The sequence below is a fragment of the Lissotriton vulgaris genome, chromosome 8 (genome assembly GCF_964263255.1).
Source record: "Lissotriton vulgaris chromosome 8, aLisVul1.2, whole genome shotgun sequence".
Classification (NCBI taxonomy): Eukaryota; Metazoa; Chordata; class Amphibia; order Caudata; family Salamandridae; genus Lissotriton; species Lissotriton vulgaris.
This window is the reverse complement of record NC_141696.1, coordinates 1,578,216,701-1,578,236,271: the sequence shown is the minus strand read 5'-3', so window position 1 is coordinate 1,578,236,271 and position 19,571 is coordinate 1,578,216,701. Positions and strand designations below refer to the sequence as shown.

At 51.0% G+C, this 19,571-nt stretch overlaps 1 protein-coding gene across 2 annotated transcripts in view; it reads left to right on the top strand.

The window, feature by feature from the left end:
• Positions 1 to 19,571, top strand: part of LOC147700466 (cystathionine beta-synthase-like protein) — a 49,534-nt gene that overhangs the window by 12,202 nt on the left and 17,761 nt on the right. For both annotated transcript variants that reach the window (XM_086935876.1, XM_086935875.1), the window contains one exon: positions 10,577 to 10,661. In XM_086935876.1, the coding sequence (XP_086792002.1) occupies positions 10,577 to 10,661 (85 nt within the window). The remainder of the gene's footprint in view (positions 1 to 10,576; positions 10,662 to 19,571) is intronic.

The window sequence follows — 19,571 nt, the reverse complement described above, 5'->3', positions numbered from 1 at the left end:
GAGGTCTTTCAAGTCAGTTGTGGTGTGACGCCTTCTATTAGTATATATTATGCATGGGCACTGACTCCATATTAGCTTGTGGTTTTTCCGCCGTCGAGTTCAGACGTGCACCGAGTGGGCTCTGGGGTAGTTGTGTTCCTAGCACGTTTATCGTCTTCCATCCCGCTGCATGTGGTTCCATCGAGTCTGACTCTTCCTAGATGAGGCCACATAAATATCCAACGCCGGGGCAAAGCCCCGCTCCCAAGGGAGTCGGGCATTGAGCCTCGAGCATAGGAGTCGACAGCGAGTAAGCTATGGTCCCTGCGACCTTCGGGCTCAGGTCAACAACAACAAAAGGTTTCTGAGCCCAGCAAGTCTCCAGCCAAGGGCATCATTCCCCATCATCCATCGAGCCCTAGCCACTGCATGGGTGTAGAGCTCCATAGGTCCCATTTGAAACCGGCACCGACCCCTCCTTCGGAGCTAGCCCATAAGACACTGCTGGCCGAAGTCAGCCCCAACTCTGAAATCCTCCTGGACTCCGAAGGCAAGGGAGAAAGATAAAGCGCCATCGATGCCTGGCGAGCAGGATGCCAAGGTCCCTCTCCTGGAGAGCCTCCTACAAGCACTGACATTAGACAAAAGCACCTCTTCATTCATCTAGTCAATGGCAAGATATCCGCTAAACCACCTCACATGCCAGCTTCTGAGCCTAGTCCTCATGTAACACAACTATCCTTCCTGGTAGAACCTCCCTCCAGACCTCCCATCTCATAATCAACACCAAACACCCATGATGTGTATGGACACAGCCACTGGCCCTGTCCCCCTACCACATTGCCCACCTCTACCACCACCTCCTCATCTCCTCCACTGCCTTTGCCAGAGTCACCAGATGGTCTCCCTTTTCAGTTTCACAACCAGCAGCCAAGGGTCCCACCAGCAACCCCTGGGACGACTACAACGTGGATCCGGACCTGGACCATTATCCAGTCCGGGCCTCCCCTCCGGAGGGCTGCAGCTTTCCGCAAGGCTGATATGCTTGTCGCCCAGGAGGAGGATTTTCTTCCCAGAGACGCTCTCCAAATCCATGTGCACAGTTGAGTTTCTCGCTATGCTTAAGGCATGTTAGAATCAGTCCCTGAGACTTTCAAGGACTCTCGAGGCTGGAGCAGGCATCCCGAAGGCGGCGAAGAAATTTAGGCCCTCTCCCAGTGACCCAACTTACACTAGGGTCAGGTTTGTGCAGGCTCCCTGGCAGTACACACCACTCCCACACACGCCTCCACCCAGACCATCGGAGATGGTCCTCCGTCAAATAAGGACGTCAAGAAGATCGCGGCAGTGGGCAAGAGGCTGGCACAAGGAGCAGCCCCTCGTTGGTGAATAGCCAGACCACTGCTCCTGCATACCACGACGGGACACAATGGTAAGAGAATGAGGCGCTCCTTAAGCACCTCCCGGAGCAGTGAAAGAATCTTGGGGAAGACATCGTGTCCCAGCACAAGGCCGCCTTGCATGTCCGCATTCGCTGCACTTTGGACGCCGCCGACACAGCCTCTTGGGGCATTACCCTGGTGCCGTCCGTAGGCGCCATGCTTGCCTCCTAGTTGAATTCCGAGGTCTAGCAGCCCACTTTAACTGCAGGTGTTGAGGCTGATAGTTCTAACCCTAAAGAAAGCTGTGGTACTTCCAGTTTCATGACGATGAAAGCATAGACGTCACGTACTTCTCAATGCACCTCTTATAGTCTCGGTTGTCTCAGCTTTAAGGTTTTTCTCAGACAGTGCTGCTAAATAACAGATCTTAACACAACACAGACCTGCTTTGATTTACTTTGTGCCAACGTATGTCTCCTGTACTTGGAGGACAGCGCTTCGAGGCTATGGATATGCTCCACGGAACTCTTTCTGCTGTTCTCTCCTCAAAGATCCACAGAGTTGAACCCAGAACTCTTCGACTTCCAACGGTTAGAAGGACTGGCTGTCCAGCTACTGGTCAATGCTCCTCCATGGGCACAAAGTACTTATGAGTAGATTTACTCAGAATGTCTTCTGTAAAAAGGGCTGTAATTTCCCACTGCCTGTTACCGAATACATACATATTTTGAGAACTGACCTTAATACTAATAAGTCGGTTCACAAAAGACTGAATCAGAGTTAGTTGTAATTAGACCTACCTCATGAATGTTAATGAGGTAGGTCACAAGCAGCGACGGTATTGCACCGTTACAACGCAACTTTTACAACGCACTACCATTACATCGCAACTTTTACAACGCAAATACCATTACAATGCATGCCATTACAACGCATGTCATTAAATAGCAGATACTATTACAACGCATGCCATTACATCGTAAGTATAGGTAAGTATATTATTTTTATTTAATTTTATTTTACATTATTTTATTATTTTAATTATTAAAAATAAAATAAAAGGGCTGGGTTTGGTTTTTGGGGTACAGGACTATTTTTAGGTTTTAGGGCTGGGTTTGGTTTTTGGGGCACAGGGGTATTTTTAGGTTTTAGGGCTGGGTTTGGTTTTTGGGGTACAGGGGTATTTTTAGGTTTTAGGGCTAGGTTTGGTTTTTGGGGTACAGGGGTATTTTTAGGTTTTAGGGCTGGGTTTGGTTTTTGGGGTACAGGGGTATTTTTAGGTTTTAGGGCTAGGTTTGGTTTTTGGGGTACAGGGGTATTAGGTTTTAGGGCTGGGTTTGGTTTTTGGGGTACATGGGTATTTTTAGGTTGTAGGGCTGGGTTTGGTTTTTGGGGTACAGGGGTATTTTTAGGTTTTAGGGCTAGGTTTGGTTTTTGGGGTACAGGGGTAATTTTAGGTTTTAGGGCTGGGTTTGGTTTTTCGGGTACAGGGGTATTTTTAGGTTTTAGGGCTAGGTTTGGTTTTTGGGGTACAGGGGTATTAGGTTTTAGGGCTGGGTTTGGTTTTTGGGGTACATGGGTATTTTTAGGTTTTAGGGCTGGGTTTGGTTTTTGGGGTACAGGGGTATTTTTAGGTTTTAGGGCTGGGTTTGGTTTTTGGGGTACAGGGGTATTTTTAGGTTTTAGGGCTGGGTTTGGTTTTTGGGGTACAGGGGTATTACGAATTTAAATAAATTAAATTAATTAAATTCATTTAATAAAATGTAATTAAATTAATTACAATTTTTACAATTAAAAAATTAATTGAATTACATTACTTAAATTAAATTAATTACTTTTTTTATTTATTTAATTTATTATACTTAAATATTATTTACAATTTTTAAATTAATTAAATTTCTTTAATTATATTACATTAAATTATATTAAGTATTATTTTAATTTTATTTAAATTATATTTATTGTAAAAAATTACATTATATTATTTACTATTTATAAATTTATTATATTTCATTAATTATATTATATTAAATATATTATATTAATTACAATTTTAATATTAATTAAATTACTATAATTAAATTAAATTAATTACTGTTTTAAAAATATTTAAATTATATTTATTAATTTAAATTAATTAAATTAACCTTATTACATTTTTTAAAAAAAGATATACTTACCAATACTTACGATGTAATGGCATGCGTTGTAATAGTATCTGCTATGTAATGACATGCGTTGTAATGGCATGCATTGTAATGGTACCTGCGTTGTAAAAACTGCGTTGTAACGGTCTGCATTGTAAAATAACGCGTTGTAACGTCATAGATCCAGCAGCGACCCACTACGATTTTCTGCCATCAGAGTGTTGGTGGCCTGCTGTGATCAGAAGACCCCCGTGTCTGTGATGGCTTTTAAATAAAGCGATCATGTTATTTAAATGCAGCTCGTTTTCCTTAAAGGAACAGAGGATGAGTTAAAAGAAACAAATTCTTAGACCTTTTTAGGTCTCGCCTGTCGATGCGCATGCGCATCGAGCAAGCGAGACTATTGCGACTTATCCACTCTTTATCTACACTGCAAGGAATCGTGGCGATTCCTTGCAGTGCCCGTGACTTTTAAGGTCAATGCGCATGCGCATTGAGCTTATGCGCATGCGCATTGACCTTAAAAGCGCGTGCGCGTGCACGTCCGTCTTTGTTTACCCGCTCCGCCCCCTCCCGCCGTGTCGCATTTCTCCTCCCCCTCCCCTCTCTTCCTTCCGTCTTCCTGCCGTGTCGCACCTCTCCCCTCTCCGCCCCCTCCCCTGCCTGCCCCCTCCCCTGCCCGCCGTGTTACGGTGAAAGGCTTGTTTCTTCTTCAAGCTCAACAGTTGTGTTAAGCTTCGTAGGGTGTCTTCTGCCACAATTAGAGAAGATCTTTGATAGTTTTGGTCTTTTAAAGCCGTTCGTTTTCTGTAAGAAGCAGTTATTATATCAGACGAGCATTAACTTGCTCTGCGGAGCTTGGCTTCTTTCAAACTATAAATAATGTATCGAGTCCGCCCCCTCCCGCCGTGTCGCATTTCTCCTCCCCCTCCCCTCTCTTCCTTCCGTCTTCCTGCCGTGTCGCACCTCTTCCCTCTCCGCCCCCTCCCCTCTCCGCCCCCTCCCCTGCCCGCCCCCTCCCCTGCCCGCCGTGTTACGGTGAAAGGCTTGTTTCTTCTTCAAGCTCAACAGTTGTGTTAAGCTTCGTAGGGTGTCTTCTGCCACAATTAGAGAAGATCTTTGATAGTTTTGGTCTTTTAAAGCCGTTCGTTTTCTGTAAGAAGCAGTTATTATATCAGACGAGCATTAACTTGCTCTGCGGAGCTTGGCTTCTTTCAAACTATAAATAATGTATCGAGCCTTGTCTGAGCGACTCGAAGGCTGTTCTGGACAGAGATGGATGGATGGCTGCGGCTGTCCATGGAATCAGACTGGCTGTTGTGGACAGAGGGCAGATGATAGCTGCGGCTTTCCATGTCATCGGACGGACATGTTCGTTTGGCTTTTGCAGTTGCTCAGGGACCTCGGCTTTCATAGCATCAAACAACTGCTGCCCTCAAGTGCCTCAACATTGTATCTCTCCGCTATTTGCCTAAGAGTGAAATGTGTGCCACTGCTGAATACGTTAAGTTCGCCTCGTTTCGGTTTCATCTTTTGGGGTGTTAATTAAACCCTGCTTTTGGCTGCCTGTAAACTTGCTTTGTGTGTTTGTATTTCAGGTGGAGAATCTACTCTTAAACTCGCCGCACTGCCGGGTCATGGTTTTGCATTTTCTATTGCATGGACGCAGCGCTGGTTAAACCGGCTCTAACAACATTGGATGCAATTTGCGTCGCATTGGGCAGTTTTCTGACTTTGTGGTGGTCCGCACATTGGTGAATGGAAAGGACCGCTTAGGGGAGATTTGTGGAAAAGAAAACCTGATACAATATTTATGCTTTAACAAGAGCTGTATACACCAGGCGCCAATCTGAAGACAGAGATTGGCTCATGAATTCCCTGCCAAATTATACAGGACTTGAGCACTTTGAAGAAACCACAGTCGGTGATCGTAAAATTAATTTAAGTATCCGTGTGTAAACAAGTTTCAATCAGTCTAATCATAATGTAAAAATTTTCTAAACTCCCTTGGGGTGATAAGATAGCCAGGCCTGCTTGCGGTATCTTAAGGCCATGAAATTAACTTGTGCCCAACACCCTCCTTTTTTATGTACTCTTTATAATGATGGAATTGTGCGGCTGCTGCGTTTTTTGCATAATTATTGATTTGCCGTGTTTGCCACATAATCCAACATCTGCCATGTAATCTTCAACGTCTCTCACCCTCACTCTCACTCATCCTCACTCACCCTCAACCCGTCACCCTCACTCACCCTCAACACCTCACCCTCACTCACCCTCAACACCTCACCCTCAACACCTCACCCTCAACACCTCACCCTCAACCCCTCACTCACCCTCACTCTCACTCACCCTCACTCTCACTCATCCTCACTCACCCTCAACCCCTCACCCTCACTCACCCTCAACACCTCACCCTCACTCACTCACACTCAACCCTTCACCCTCACTCACTCACCCTCACTCACCCTCAACGCCTGCCCCTCAACTCCTCACCCTCACTCACCCTCAACCCCTCACTCACCCTCAACACCTCACCCTCAACAGCTCACCCACCCTCACCCTCACTCACCCTGACCATCACTCACCCTCAACCCCTCACTCACCCTCAACCCCTCACTCACCCTCAACTCCTCACTCACCCTCACTCATCCTCACTCACCCTCAACACCTCACCCTCACTCACCCTCACCCTCACTCACCCTCAACGCCTCACCCTCAACGCCTCACTCACCCTCACTCTCACTCATCCTCACTCACCCTCAACCCCTCACACTCACTCACCCTCACTCACCCTCAACCCCTCACCCTCAATCACTCACCCTCAACACCTCACCCTCAACACCTCACTCACCCTCACTCATCCTCACTCAACCACCCTCAATCTCACTCTCTCTCAACCCCTCATCCTCAACCCCTCACCCTCAACACCTCACACTCAACCCCTCACCCTCAATCCCTCACCCTCAACCCCTCACCCTCACTCACTCACCCTCAACCCCTCACCCTCAACCCCTCACCCTCAACCCCTCACTCACCCTCACTCATCCTCACTCACCCTCACTCACCCTCACTCACCCTCACTCACCCTCAACCCCTCCCTCACCCTCCCTCACCCTCACTCATCCTCACTCACCCTCAACCCCTCACCCTCACCCACCCTCAAACACTCACCCTAACTCACACTCACCCTCACTCACCCTCACTCACCCTCACTCTCACTCACCCTCAACCCCTCAATCACACTCAACCCCTCACTCACCCTCACTCACCCTCACTCACCCTCGCCCTCACTCACCCTCAACACCTCAGCCTCACTCACCCTGACCATCACTAACACTCAACACCTCACTCACCCTCAACCCCTCACTCACCCTCAACCCCTCACTCACCCTCACTCTCACTCATCCTCACTCACCCTCAACACCTCACCCTCACTCACCCTCACTCACCCTCACCCTCAATCACCCTCAACGCCTCACCCTCAACGCCTCACCCTCAACCCCTCACTCACCCTCACTCTCACTCATCCTCACTCACCCTCAACACCTCACACTCACTCACCCTCACTCACCCTCAACACCTCACCCTCACTCACTCACCCTCAACACCTCACCACCTCACTCACCCTCACTCTCACTCATCCTCACTCAACCACCCTCAACCTCACTCACCCTCAACACCTCATCCTCAACACCTCACCCTCAACACCTCACCCTCAACACCTCACCCTCAATCCCTCACCCTCAACCCCTCACCCTCACTCACTCACCCTCAACCCCTCACCCTCAACCCCTCACTCACCCTCACTCTCACTCACCCTCACTCACCCTCACTCACCCTCACTCACCCTCACTCACCCTCACTCACTCTCACTCACCCTCACTCACCCTCACTCACCCTCACTCACCCTCACTCACCCTCAACCCCTCACTCACCCTCACCCTCACTCACCCTCACCCTCAATCACCCTCAACGCCTCACCCTCAACGCCTCACCCTCAACACCTCACTCACCCTCACTCTCACTCATCCTCACTCACCCTCAACACGTCACACTCACTCACCCTCACTCAACCTCAACACCTCACCCTCACTCACTCACCCTCAACACCTCACCCTCAACACCTCACTCACCCTCACTCTCACTCATCCTCACTCAACCACCCTCAACCTCACTCACCCTCAACACCTCATCCTCAACCCCTCACCCTCAACACCTCACCCTCAACCCCTCACCCGCAATCCGTCACCCTCAACCCCTCACCCTCACTCACTCACCCTCAACCCCTCACCCTCAACCCCTCACTCACCGTCACTCTTACTCACCCTCACTCACCCTCACTCACCCTCACTCACCCTCACTCACCCTCACTCACCCTCACTCACCCTCAACACCTCACTCACCCTCACTCATCCTCACTCACCCTCAAAGCCTCACCCTCACCCACCCGCAAACCCTCACCCTCACTCACACTCAGCCTCACTCAGCCTCACTCACCTTCACCCTCACTCACACTCACTCACCCTCACTCTCACTCAGCCTCAACCCCTCACTCACCCTCAACCCCTCACTCACCCTCACTCACCCTCATTCACCCTCATTCACCCTCACCCTCACTCACCCTCAACTCCTCACCCTCACACAGTGCAATAGGTCTCAGAGCATTTGAGTTAGAGCTTTTAGAATTGTTTATGGCTTTTTTCTTTAGCATTGGCTACAGGGAACAAAAATGCTAAAGATTTACAAAAAAAAAACATAAACAATTCTAAATGCACTAACTCTAATGCTGCGAGACCTATTGCATTTCTAATGCTTGTTTTTAGGGGGAAGCAGTGGTCACACAGACCACCGCCTGCTCCTAAAAATGTTTTTTTCAACATTCACAAAGGGGAAGGGGTCTGTAGTGAATGGGATATCACGTTCTATGAATTGTCAGTAAATTATTAATGTTTTGCGACCGGATTTCGGTCCCAGGAAACTAATACAGTACATAACGAATCTGTATTTGGAACGGACGCCCTAAACACACCCCTTCCAAATACCTATTTGGTGTAGTTTCCTAAGCACATTTAACGATTCAGAAAACCCTTTCCGGATAGTTAAACGGACATAGAAATTCACAAGTGAGTTTTAGCATTTGCAATTCCTGCGATTTATCGAATCTTTCTACGGGAGTCCACTGGCCCCAAAAACAGGAAGCAGACCTCACTGCTTCCAGGCACTACATCAGGAGACGAACAGACCGATTCTGGGTGCTTTCTTCGCTCCAGCAGGGGCTCAGGCAAGCAGAGCTCCCCCAGATGTTCATGATGTTACTTCTCAGGTTTATTTTTAAACCAGTGAGTTGTCTGCGGGCTGCATGTGGCTAGCTCCCAACAATGCAACAGAGTGGACGCCGGCACCATGACATTGTTTTGTGCCGCACTATTTCATGCCAGACATAATACTGCCGGCTGGTCTAACTGCAGCCTGACATTTGATGGCCTACGCCGGGACAGCCGGCGCCTCACGGTCTCGCTTCAAGCCACTTGTTTCACAAAGCATGCAGCACACAGCTGGCTGACTTCACACACACCCTTGCTCGTGTTACCGATGTGTTTTCAGTCGACTGAAGGAGGTATCCCCTCGAATCGGACACGAGGGTCGGTTAAAATACACAAACCGCAGCCTCGGTTGAGATGCAGAAAGAGATACAAAGAGGCAGATATCCAGGGGAGGGACAGAAGAGGGCGACTGGCACTACAGCAGAAGATTCGTGGTTTTTATCAAAGACATGTTGAATGTGTTGGCATATTGACAAACCATTGATTACCCATTTTGGCAACCAGCAGTCTGACCGTCTCCATGACTGCCAGTGCAAGAGATTCCAAAGAGGGCAGAACCTCTGACTAGACTGGTTTTTAGATTTGGGAGTTGGGACTCAGTATCTCTCTCCACAAGAGCTTGTTGCTGGTTCCCTAAATCCTGAGTTGGATCTGTGTGGTGGTGTCAGAAGGGCTGTATCGTGATCTCTTTTGTAAGGTAGACTGTGAAATCCCTGCCCATAGGAAGCTTGCACTCCATGCTTTGAATCTGTGCCGTGCCCCAGTCAAACCCTGTCAGAAGAGGAGACGGGCAATCTCTGGCCCTTGACCCATATCTGCGGAACCAACTTCCCTTGTATGTGGGAAAATCCTCTTCGCCCCTTGGCGTTCACAAGGCTGTAGAAAGATGTTTAGTTGCTGCTTGATTGGTTTGAATTTTTTATGGTGTTTCATTTACCTGCTTGGAGCATCAGTTTTCCATTTGAATTGTATTGTTCGCTTCACTAGTGCTGATTAATGATAAAAGGTTGGGGTCTACATCATTCAGCGATCAATGTTTAGTTAAGACCAGGTCTGTAAGCAAACTTGCATGTAGAGAACCGGATTCCAAGCACCTGTGGCACACTGTCGTACATACTCAACCTGTTTAGTGCAGTAGTTGCAAACTACAGTCTTTGGTCATTTCTTGCCATTTCACTACAGAGGTCATCTGGTGAAGATGGCATTATAGGCGCTCCCCACAAGACACCGTAAAGGCTAGCCTAGAGCCAGTGTAGACCCATGTCACTCGAAGACCATCTCCAGCTTTACCAGAAAATAAGCACCCAGTTAGTATTGTCTCCCATTCCCCCTCAGCTCCAGCCATACCAGCTGGTCCCATGTTTTTAGGTCATTGCATGCAGGGTGCCACAAGGGATAAACAGACCTATCGGAACGGGTACAGTGCGTGCACAGTCTCTTGGGCCGTTTGAGTCATGCAAGCCACTTTATTGTTCATTCGCCCTCTTCTTTCCCTCAGAACACATGCGACGTCATTCGCAGAATACAGAGGTCCGCGGTCTGTGTTTATCTTGGTACCAGACTCAAGGTCACTCTTATAAATGGGGCCTCCCCCTTAGCACCCACTGAGCCAGTGTATGGTCTGCACAACCTGCAGCCCTCTTAAATGAAACACCTGATAGGCTGAAGTTCACGATTTGGGTGTAGGGATGTTCAAAGTTCGTACTGTTATTAATTTCTGTTTTTTGTGTGCTTCTTTTAGGTTCGATTGAACGACGACCTGGGCAAGCTCTCACGCATCCTAGAGACGGACCACTTTGCGCTGGTCGTGCACGAGCAGATCCAGTGTAAGCTGAAGCTGAAGCTTGACGTGGATGTTGGGGTGAACTCTGTTGACTGGTGGTTGTCGTCAATGCATGGTTACACATGCAAAGAATAGAAAGGAACATTCCTAAGTCTCTGCTTCAGATGATAGAGAAAAGTACAGAGAGTTGAGCATTGCAGAGACCAGTTATTGTCAACAGCTCTACAAATCCTGCTACATTTGATGTTGTACATTCAGGGCTTGACCTCACATTCATTGGACAGCCACCAGTACTGCTCCAAGTTCAGCAGAAAGTTAGATTTACCAGAGCATATCTTTTGACCCAGAAAAACGAGGCAACTTTGTTTCTTTTAAAGCGCTATAAACAGGTGTGCTTGTGTTAACACTTTGTTTCTTTTAAAGCTCTATAGTCCGGTGTGCTTGTGTTGACCCGTTGTTTCTTTTAAAGCTCTATAGTCCGGTGTGCTTGTTTTGCCCCATTGTTTCTTTTAAAGCTCTATAATCCGGTGTGCTTGTTTTGCCCCGTTGTTTCTTTTAAAGCTCTATAGTCCGGTGTGCTTGTGTTGACCCGTTGTTTCTTTTAAAGCTCTATAATCCGGTGTGCTTGTGTTGCCCCGTTGTTTCTTTTAAAGCTCTATAATCCGGTGTGCTTGTTTTGCCCCTTTGTTTCTTTTAAAGCTCTATAATCCGGTGTGCTTGTGTTGCCCCGTTGTTTCTTTTAAAGCTCTATAATCTGGTGTGCTTGTGTTGACCCGTTGTTTCTTTTAAAGCTCTATAATCCGGTGTGCTTGTTTTGCCCCTTTGTTTCTTTTAAAGCTCTATAGTTCGGTGTGCTTGTGTTGACCCGTTGTTTCTTTTAAAGCTCTATAATCCGGTGTGCTTGTTTTGCCCCTTTGTTTCTTTTAAAGCTCTATAGTTCGGTGTGCTTGTGTGCTGACCCGTTGTTTCTTTTAAAGCTCTATAGTCCGGTCTGCTTCTGTTGACCCGTTGTTTCTTTTCAAGCTCTATAATCTGGTGTGCTTGTGTTGACCCGTTGTTTCTTTTAAAGCTCTATAATCCGGTGTGCTTGTGTTGACCCGTTGTTTCTTTTAAAGCTCTATAATCCGGTGTGCTTGTGTTGACCCGTTGTTTCTATTAAAGCTCTATAATCCGGTGTGCTTGTTTTGCCCCTTTGTTTCTTTTAAAGCTCTATAATCCGGTGTGCTTGTGTTGACCCGTTGTTTCTTTTAAAGCTCTATAGTCCGGTGTGCTTGTGTTGACCCGTTGTTTCTTTTAAAGCTCTATAATCCGGTGTGCTTGTGTTAACACTTTGTTTCTTTTAAAGCTCTATAGTTCGGTGTGCTTGTGTGCTGACCCGTTGTTTCTTTTAAAGCTCTATAGTCCGGTCTGCTTCTGTTGACCCGTTGTTTCTTTTCAAGCTCTATAATCCGGTGTGCTTGTGTTGACCCGTTGTTTCTTTTAAAGCTCTATAATCCGGTGTGCTTGTGTTGCCCCGTTGTTTCTTTTAAAGCTCTATAGTCCGGTGTGCTTGTGTTAACACTTTGTTTCTTTTAAAGCTCTATAGTTCGGTGTGCTTGTGTGCTGACCCGTTGTTTCTTTTAAAGCTCTATAGTCCGGTCTGCTTCTGTTGACCCGTTGTTTCTTTTCAAGCTCTATAATCTGGTGTGCTTGTGTTGACCCGTTGTTTCTTTTAAAGCTCTATAATCCGGTGTGCTTGTGTTGACCCGTTGTTTCTATTAAAGCTCTATAATCCGGTGTGCTTGTTTTGCCCCTTTGTTTCTTTTAAAGCTCTATAATCCGGTGTGCTTGTGTTGACCCGTTGTTTCTTTTAAAGCTCTATAGTCCGGTGTGCTTGTGTTGACCCGTTGTTTCTTTTAAAGCTCTATAATCCGGTGTGCTTGTGTTAACACTTTGTTTCTTTTAAAGCTCTATAGTTCGGTGTGCTTGTGTGCTGACCCGTTGTTTCTTTTAAAGCTCTATAGTCCGGTCTGCTTCTGTTGACCCGTTGTTTCTTTTCAAGCTCTATAATCTGGTGTGCTTGTGTTGACCCGTTGTTTCTTTTAAAGCTCTATAATCCGGTGTGCTTGTGTTGACCCGTTGTTTCTATTAAAGCTCTATAATCCGGTGTGCTTGTTTTGCCCCTTTGTTTCTTTTAAAGCTCTATAATCCGGTGTGCTTGTGTTGACCCGTTGTTTCTTTTAAAGCTCTATAGTCCGGTGTGCTTGTTTTGCCCCTTTGTTTCTTTTAAAGCTCTATAATCCGGTGTGCTTGTGTTGCCCCGTTGTTTCTTTTAAAGCTCTATAATCTGGTGTGCTTGTGTTGACCCGTTGTTTCTTTTAAAGCTCTATAATCCGGTGTGCTTGTGTTGACCCGTTGTTTCTTTTCAAGCTCTATAATCCGGTGTGCTTGTGTTGACCCGTTGTTTCTTTTAAAGCTCTATAATCTGGTGTGCTTGTGTTGACCCGTTGTTTCTTTTAAAGCTCTATAATCCGGTGTGCTTGTGTTGACCCGTTGTTTCTTTTCAAGCTCTATAGTCCGGTGTGCTTGTGTTGACCCGTTGTTTCTTTTTTTTTTTTTGTAAATCTTTTTATTGAAGTTTTAACAAGACAGACATAGGACACATCAACAGTACAGGCGTGCATGCGGTCGCCCGGCAAGTTGTAGCTATCCCACCCTCCCCAAACGGCGGAGCCCAGTGGTGCTGCGTAGAATGTGTCCATGAGTGCTGGGGAGGCCCAGTAGGCGAAGTGAAGCTCCGAACCGGTCCTATGAACATCCAACCATCCCTCCCCCTCCCCGCTCCCATCCCACCCGCAACTCCCCTTCCCCGGTGTGGCAAGTGCAGTGACATCGGTGTACATGAGGCCCGTTCTATAGGCAGGATTCAGTTGGGTGATCGGGGTTCCCCCCGAAAGTCGTCCGGGAGCCGGAGCACCCTGAGGTATTTTGGGCAGGTTATTTCTTTAAATTCCTCCAATAGGAGAGAGACGAGGGGCTGCCATGTCTCAAGGAATGCGTCCCTTGTTTGAGTGAGGGAGGCCTGTATTTTCTCCATTCCCATAATATACCACAGGCGGTGGAGCCATCCTGTATGAGTAGGCTTCCTAGAGGTGCCCCACAGAGAAAGGATGTGTCTTCCCCTGATCGATTTGAGTGGGAATGTGATAGCATTGGGAAGGCCAAGAAGCGTGTATGCCGGAAACCGGGGAATGTCCGTTTCAAAGTGTGTGTCAAAACACTTGAGCACCTCCTTACAGTACCCCTGAACCTCTGGGCATTCCCACAGGATGTGAGTTAGTGTCCCTTGTTGTCCGCAACCCCTCCAGCACCCGGGGTCCCTGCGCGGGTTGCTTTGATGGAGCCGCGCCGGCGTAAGGTGCCAATAGTACGCTATTTTCACCGCCGCCTCCTTACTGGCTACATTGCGGGCGGTATGGTGGGCCCTGAAGTAAATGTCCTGCCATTCCTTGTCTGTGAAGGAGCGTCCCAGTTCGCGCTCCCATCTATTCTGTCCCGCCGACCGCGTAGCGGGGGGAGGCGGCCTGAGCATCATGTAGAGATCTGTGATTGCGTGTTTGTCAGTTGTTTTCGTGTGGAGCCATCTTTCGTAGTCAGTTAGGGGTCTGCTCACGTGGGTAGCACTTCCCTCTCTGTGAGCCAGTATCTGATCTGGAAGTATTGGAAGCGTTGGATCTGTGGGAGTGTGTATCCGTCTTGTAAAGTGCGCATCTGCATAAAGCCCGAAGGGTCGAAGAGGTCGCCAGCCGCCTTGCATTCAGAGTCCTGCCACTGCAAGAACGACTCAGGGGTCAAACGCTGGGTTCCCAAACAAAGGGGACATCGGGGACGGGAACGTGGTAAGGCCCTTCGGGACCGCTACTCTGTCCCAGACCTGCACTACCGTTCTCGTGATAGGCGACTTCCGGAGGTACAAGGGCCTGTCTTTGCGTCATAGGAATGGGACTTTCCATAAGGACATCTGGCCCATGGCCCGGTCTTGAAACAACCACTGCTTCTCCGACTCGGGCCTACTCCATTCCAGGAGGTAGCGGAGTTGCGCCGCATGGAAGTAGCGAAGCAGGTCGGGGACCCCGAGCCCGCCCTCCGCTGTGGTCCGAGTGTTTAGGTCTCTCCACAAGCTCGGGCGCTTACCAGCCTACACAAAGAGGGTGATGGAGTCCTGTAACTGTTTGAGCACGCCGAGCGGGGGAGTGACCGGAATGGTTTGGAACAGGTACAAGACCTTAGGTAGTAGGGTCATTTTTATCGCCGCCACTTGTCCCAACCATGAAAGTGTTTGACGACTCCATCTTGCCAGATCCCCTTTCAGGGCCGTCAGTAGAGTTGTATAGTTTTGCTCGACCGTTTGGGTTGTACTCGGGGTTAGGGAGATGCCTAGATAGGGTATGGTCATCTGAACTTGGAGGTCCCCGTATGTCTGATGGCCTCGCCGTGCCGCTTTTGCGTTCCGACCTAGGGGCCGGACTAGGGATTTCTCCACATTCATCTTGAACCCTGAACCCCGAGACATTCCCGAAGCTCGCTATCTCCGAGAGGAAAGCCGGTACCGACGTCTGGGGGTTCTCCAGGGCCGCTAGGACGTCGTCTGCGTACAGACTTATGGTCTGTGGTTCTCCACCAAACCGGACGCCTGTAATGGACCTGTTGTCTTGGATTCGCTGGGCTAGTGGTTTGATATAGAGAGCGAATAGCAGGGGCGAAAGAGGACACCACTGCCTGGTTCCCCTTCGGATGTCTAGAGGTCTCGAGCGTACCCCATTGACCGTGATCCTGGCCTGCGGGGAGGCATAGCAGCTAGCAACCCACGTGCGGAACCGGTCTCCGAACCCAAAGCGCGCCAGGACTGCGTCCAGATATCCCCAGTCCACCCTGTCGAACGCCTACTCGGCATCCACAGAGAGTAGGACCGCGTCGGAGTCATTGTAGTGGGCCTTATCAATGACATGAAGCAGGCGCTTGGTATTGTCTGCACACTGTCTGTTGGGGATAAATCCTGCTCGGTCTGGTTCAATGATGCCCGGTAGGCACGGGCCCAGTCTAGCCGCCAGCACGCCCGTGAACAGTTTGAGGTCGAGGTTGAGTAGGGAGATGGGTCTATATGCCTTACATTGGGATGGGTCTTTGCCCGGCTTGGGGATGACCACGATGTCAGCCTCCAACATGTCTTGTGGGATGGAGCCTCTGCCCTGGAAGGAGTTGAAAAGCCTCGTTAATACCGGAGCGATTTGGGGGCAGAAAGTCTTGTAGAAGCTTGCCGAAAAGCCGTCCGGGCCCGGGGCCTTCAGAGGCTTGAGACTCGCGATCGCGGAGACAACCTCCTCGATTCGTATGGGAGCTTCGAGGGAGGCCCTATTGGGTTCATCTAGGGGCGTTATCTCCGTGTCTTGGAGGTAAGTGTCGGCGGAAATCCGCCCAGCCGGCGGCTCCGCCGTATACAGCGAGGCATAAAACTCGCGGAAGGCTTCCGCTATGTGGTCATCTTCTTGGACGACTGTCCCATCCTGGGTACGGATGAAGGAGACCTTCGCCCGCAGGGTCTTTGCTTTTAGGCAGCTCGCCAACAGGCGACCTGTCTTATCACCGCCCACATAGTAAGTGTGGCGCAGTCGCAGGGCCGCGTACTCTGCCCTATCCAGGTCTAGGCTGGCAAGTTGGGCCCTGACCGCCTTAAGCTGCCTCCAGATCCTGGGAGCCCCGGTCCGACTATGGGCTTGCTCAAGTTCAAGCGCCTGAGCGGACAGGGATTGTCTCTTTTCTTTTCGTCCCTTGGCTTCCGAAATTAGTTCTCCCCTCGCTACCGCTTTAAGCGCCCCCCACACCGCAGCTAGGGAGACCTCTGGGGTGTCGTTGGTCTGCAGATAATCCGCGATGTGGTCCCGGAGCCGCTGCATCACCCCCTCATGTTGCATGAGTGCATCATTGAGGCGCCATCTGCCTTTCCTTTGTGCGACTCTAGGGGCGTGCATATGCACCACGAGCGCATCGTGGCGCGCTACCAGTAAGGCCACCCCCGCTTTCTTCTCCAGAGTCGAGGAGTAGTGCTGGATCAGAAAGGCCCTTGAGCGCATCCTGTGCCAATCTCTCGAGAGTAGATGAGTTTCTTGGAGCAGACAGATTTCCGCTCCTGAGTTTTCTAAGAAGGACAGGACAGCCCTGCGCTTAACGGGGTTCATAAGCCCCTTCACATTTAAGGTGAGAACCTTCAGGGTAGGGCTAGCCATTCATGAGGGTGTGTAAGCAGCGCAACCTGTCTGGCTCATCCGGGGCCTGCCGGGTCCCCATGTTGGCTCGTCACGATTCCCTAATACCACACCGGGAGGGTCCAGATGTCGTGTTCCCCACCCACCCCTACCCCCAACTTCCCCAACTGTCTCCCCTCCAACCCACTTCCCCCCCCCAACACCCAACCCTCCCTCCCCTCCCCCCCCGAATTCCCCCCAACACAACTTCCAAAGTCTCGGGCCTATCGGGACAGAGTCCAGGTCCGTAGGTCATCATAGAAAGTGAGGGCATGGTGGCGGCCAACTCTCCGGCCCCCCGACCCCTCACCCCCGGTGAGAAAGGCTATTGAGGGCAATCTCCTGTGACCGAGACATCATTGTTTGGCGGTAGTTTTGTCCGCTACCTCCTGTACTGCCGCCTCCCGCTCCTGGGCGGCCAGGAGAGGATCCGGCCTCCCGAAGCGTCTAGGGGATCGTCGTCTCCGCACTGTCTGCCAGCCGCCCCTGGATCTCTGGCTGGCTCCCTCTGTAGAACTGGGGTGGGGGGTCTCACCCGTGGCGTCCTCCTCCGGCGGGTCAATGTCTAGCACAGCACAAGTGTCCTGGAGGGAACGAAGCTGGTGTAGAGACCCCTTCCACTTAAAGATGAGACGGAACGGGTGGCCCCAGGTGTAGGGCACGCCTTTGTCTCTTAAGAAGTCAGTTGCCACTTTGAAGGAGCGTCTTTTTTTCAGGGTGATGGCGGAGAGGTCCTGAAAGAGGGCCACTTGGACCCCACGGAAGGTGATCGGTTGTCGCACTCGGGCCTCTCGCAAGATTCTCTTTCAGAAGGAAGTCTGGGAGAAAGGCCAGAATATCCGAAGGGGGGGGCGGCGCCCGGCGCTCCGGGCCGACCCTGTGAGCGCGATCAATCCGGATTTCAAAATCACTTGGTTCCCCAAGGATCTCCCGGAAGAGGTCCTGTAGATACGCCGTGACGCTGTTCCCCTCCGATTTCGATGGAACTCCTCGGACCCTGATGTTGTTCCGTCGGGAACGGTTCTCAAGATCCTCCGAGTGGGCCTGGAGATCCACTTGCTGGTCCTGCAGGCGTATAATTTCCTGTTGTAGCCGTTCCACCTCCATGCTGCGGGACTGGTCCGCCTCTTCCACTGCCGCCACCCGCTCTCCCAGGCCATCCACGTCTCTGCACAGCTCCTTCTGTTCCCCTGCGAGCTCCTGTTTCAAGGTCTGAAAGTCATCTCTCAGGGTGTTGAAGAGAGAGGCCAGGAAGGCCTTCGTGATGGGTGCCGCGTCGTCGTTTGTGGTCGAGGCGGTAGCCGGTGTCTTTGGGGGCGATTGCTCCGGGGCCTTCTCCGTCTTAGCGGCATTTTTGTGGAGTAAGTCCGATATTGTGCGATTGCCCTTGCGCCCCGCGTTGGCCATGGTGGTGATCAGGCAGGGGTGGTGAAAGTGAGGGAGCCGGGCCGTCTATCCTTGTCGGGCCAACAGGCCCCGGGCGCCGGGTTCCCCGCTCCTTTGCTGCTAAAAGCTGCAGGCAGCTCGGGTCCAGTTGCGTCGGACTCCCGGGGGGGGCACCTTCAGCCCGGGTCGCTCAGAGGTCGCTGTGTAGGTCAGGGGGGTGGGAACCTTGCGTTTGCCAACCCCGGTGTGGGTCTCAGCGCTTTCCGCTGCGTGCTCTCTGATATCAGGGACCGCGTCCGCCGCCCCAGAACTCGCTACGCTGGGTCCAACGGCTGCGGGCCTCAGGGTGAGCTTTCCTGGTGCACTTGGTCAGCTGGATCGATTCTCCACCCCTGGCTTCCTCATACCCCCTGGCAAGCTGCCGTGTCTGTCCCGCTTCCAGTCCTGGGGTTATTTTACATGGGGCCCGCTTGGGCCATCCGGCGGGAGCAGCGCGTCTAAGTCCGCGGCCAAGAAGCCAGTTGGCGCGGCATCCCGCTCGGCTTCTCGATCAATGGCGCCACCCCCACACTAGCACAGTCTCAGGGGCAATCGGCAGCAGTTCCCAAATGGCAACCGCTGCTGCAGCAGTGTCTCGCCTTGTGTATGCACCGGGCCCGGTCCTCCCAGTGCTCCTCCGCTGTCCCTCCGCTCCCCCCTCCTCACCTTACCAGGGGAACTGCTCGTTGCCAGAGGGGGGGGGGGGTCGCTGCCACCATCTCCGCTGCTGGGCCGTTGCTCTCGGCGGCCGCACTTCCGCTTACGCTCCGGACCCGGACTAGGCCCGAATCCGGGGGCTCAGTTGTCGCGAAGGGCCGCCGTCCCCTTCGGCCCTCGGATGAAGCACTGCTGGGCCGCTCGTCAGCCGCCCGGCCCGGTCTCCGCTCTACCCCTGATCCGGGGGCTGCTGCCGATCTTCTGCCTCCCCTCTCTGCAGCTCTCAGCCAGGTTGCTCCTTCGGCCGCCGGAGTTAAGGAAGCCCTGCAGGCAACGGCCACTCCTCGCCACACTCCTTCAGCCTCGTGTCTCCAGGGGCCGATTCCCGGTCCCGCCGCACTCCGCCAACGGTGCCTTCAAACCGACACCTGCGCGGCACCGGGTGGTCTGGCACGCTCTGAGGTGCCGAACTATCGAGGAGAAGGGGAGGGAACCCGCTGTAAAACCGATTCTAAGGGCTTAGGGCCGGGGAGCCTCCGAGAGTGCATCCGCTCAGGCCGCCATCGTAGCCACGTCCCGACCCGTTGTTT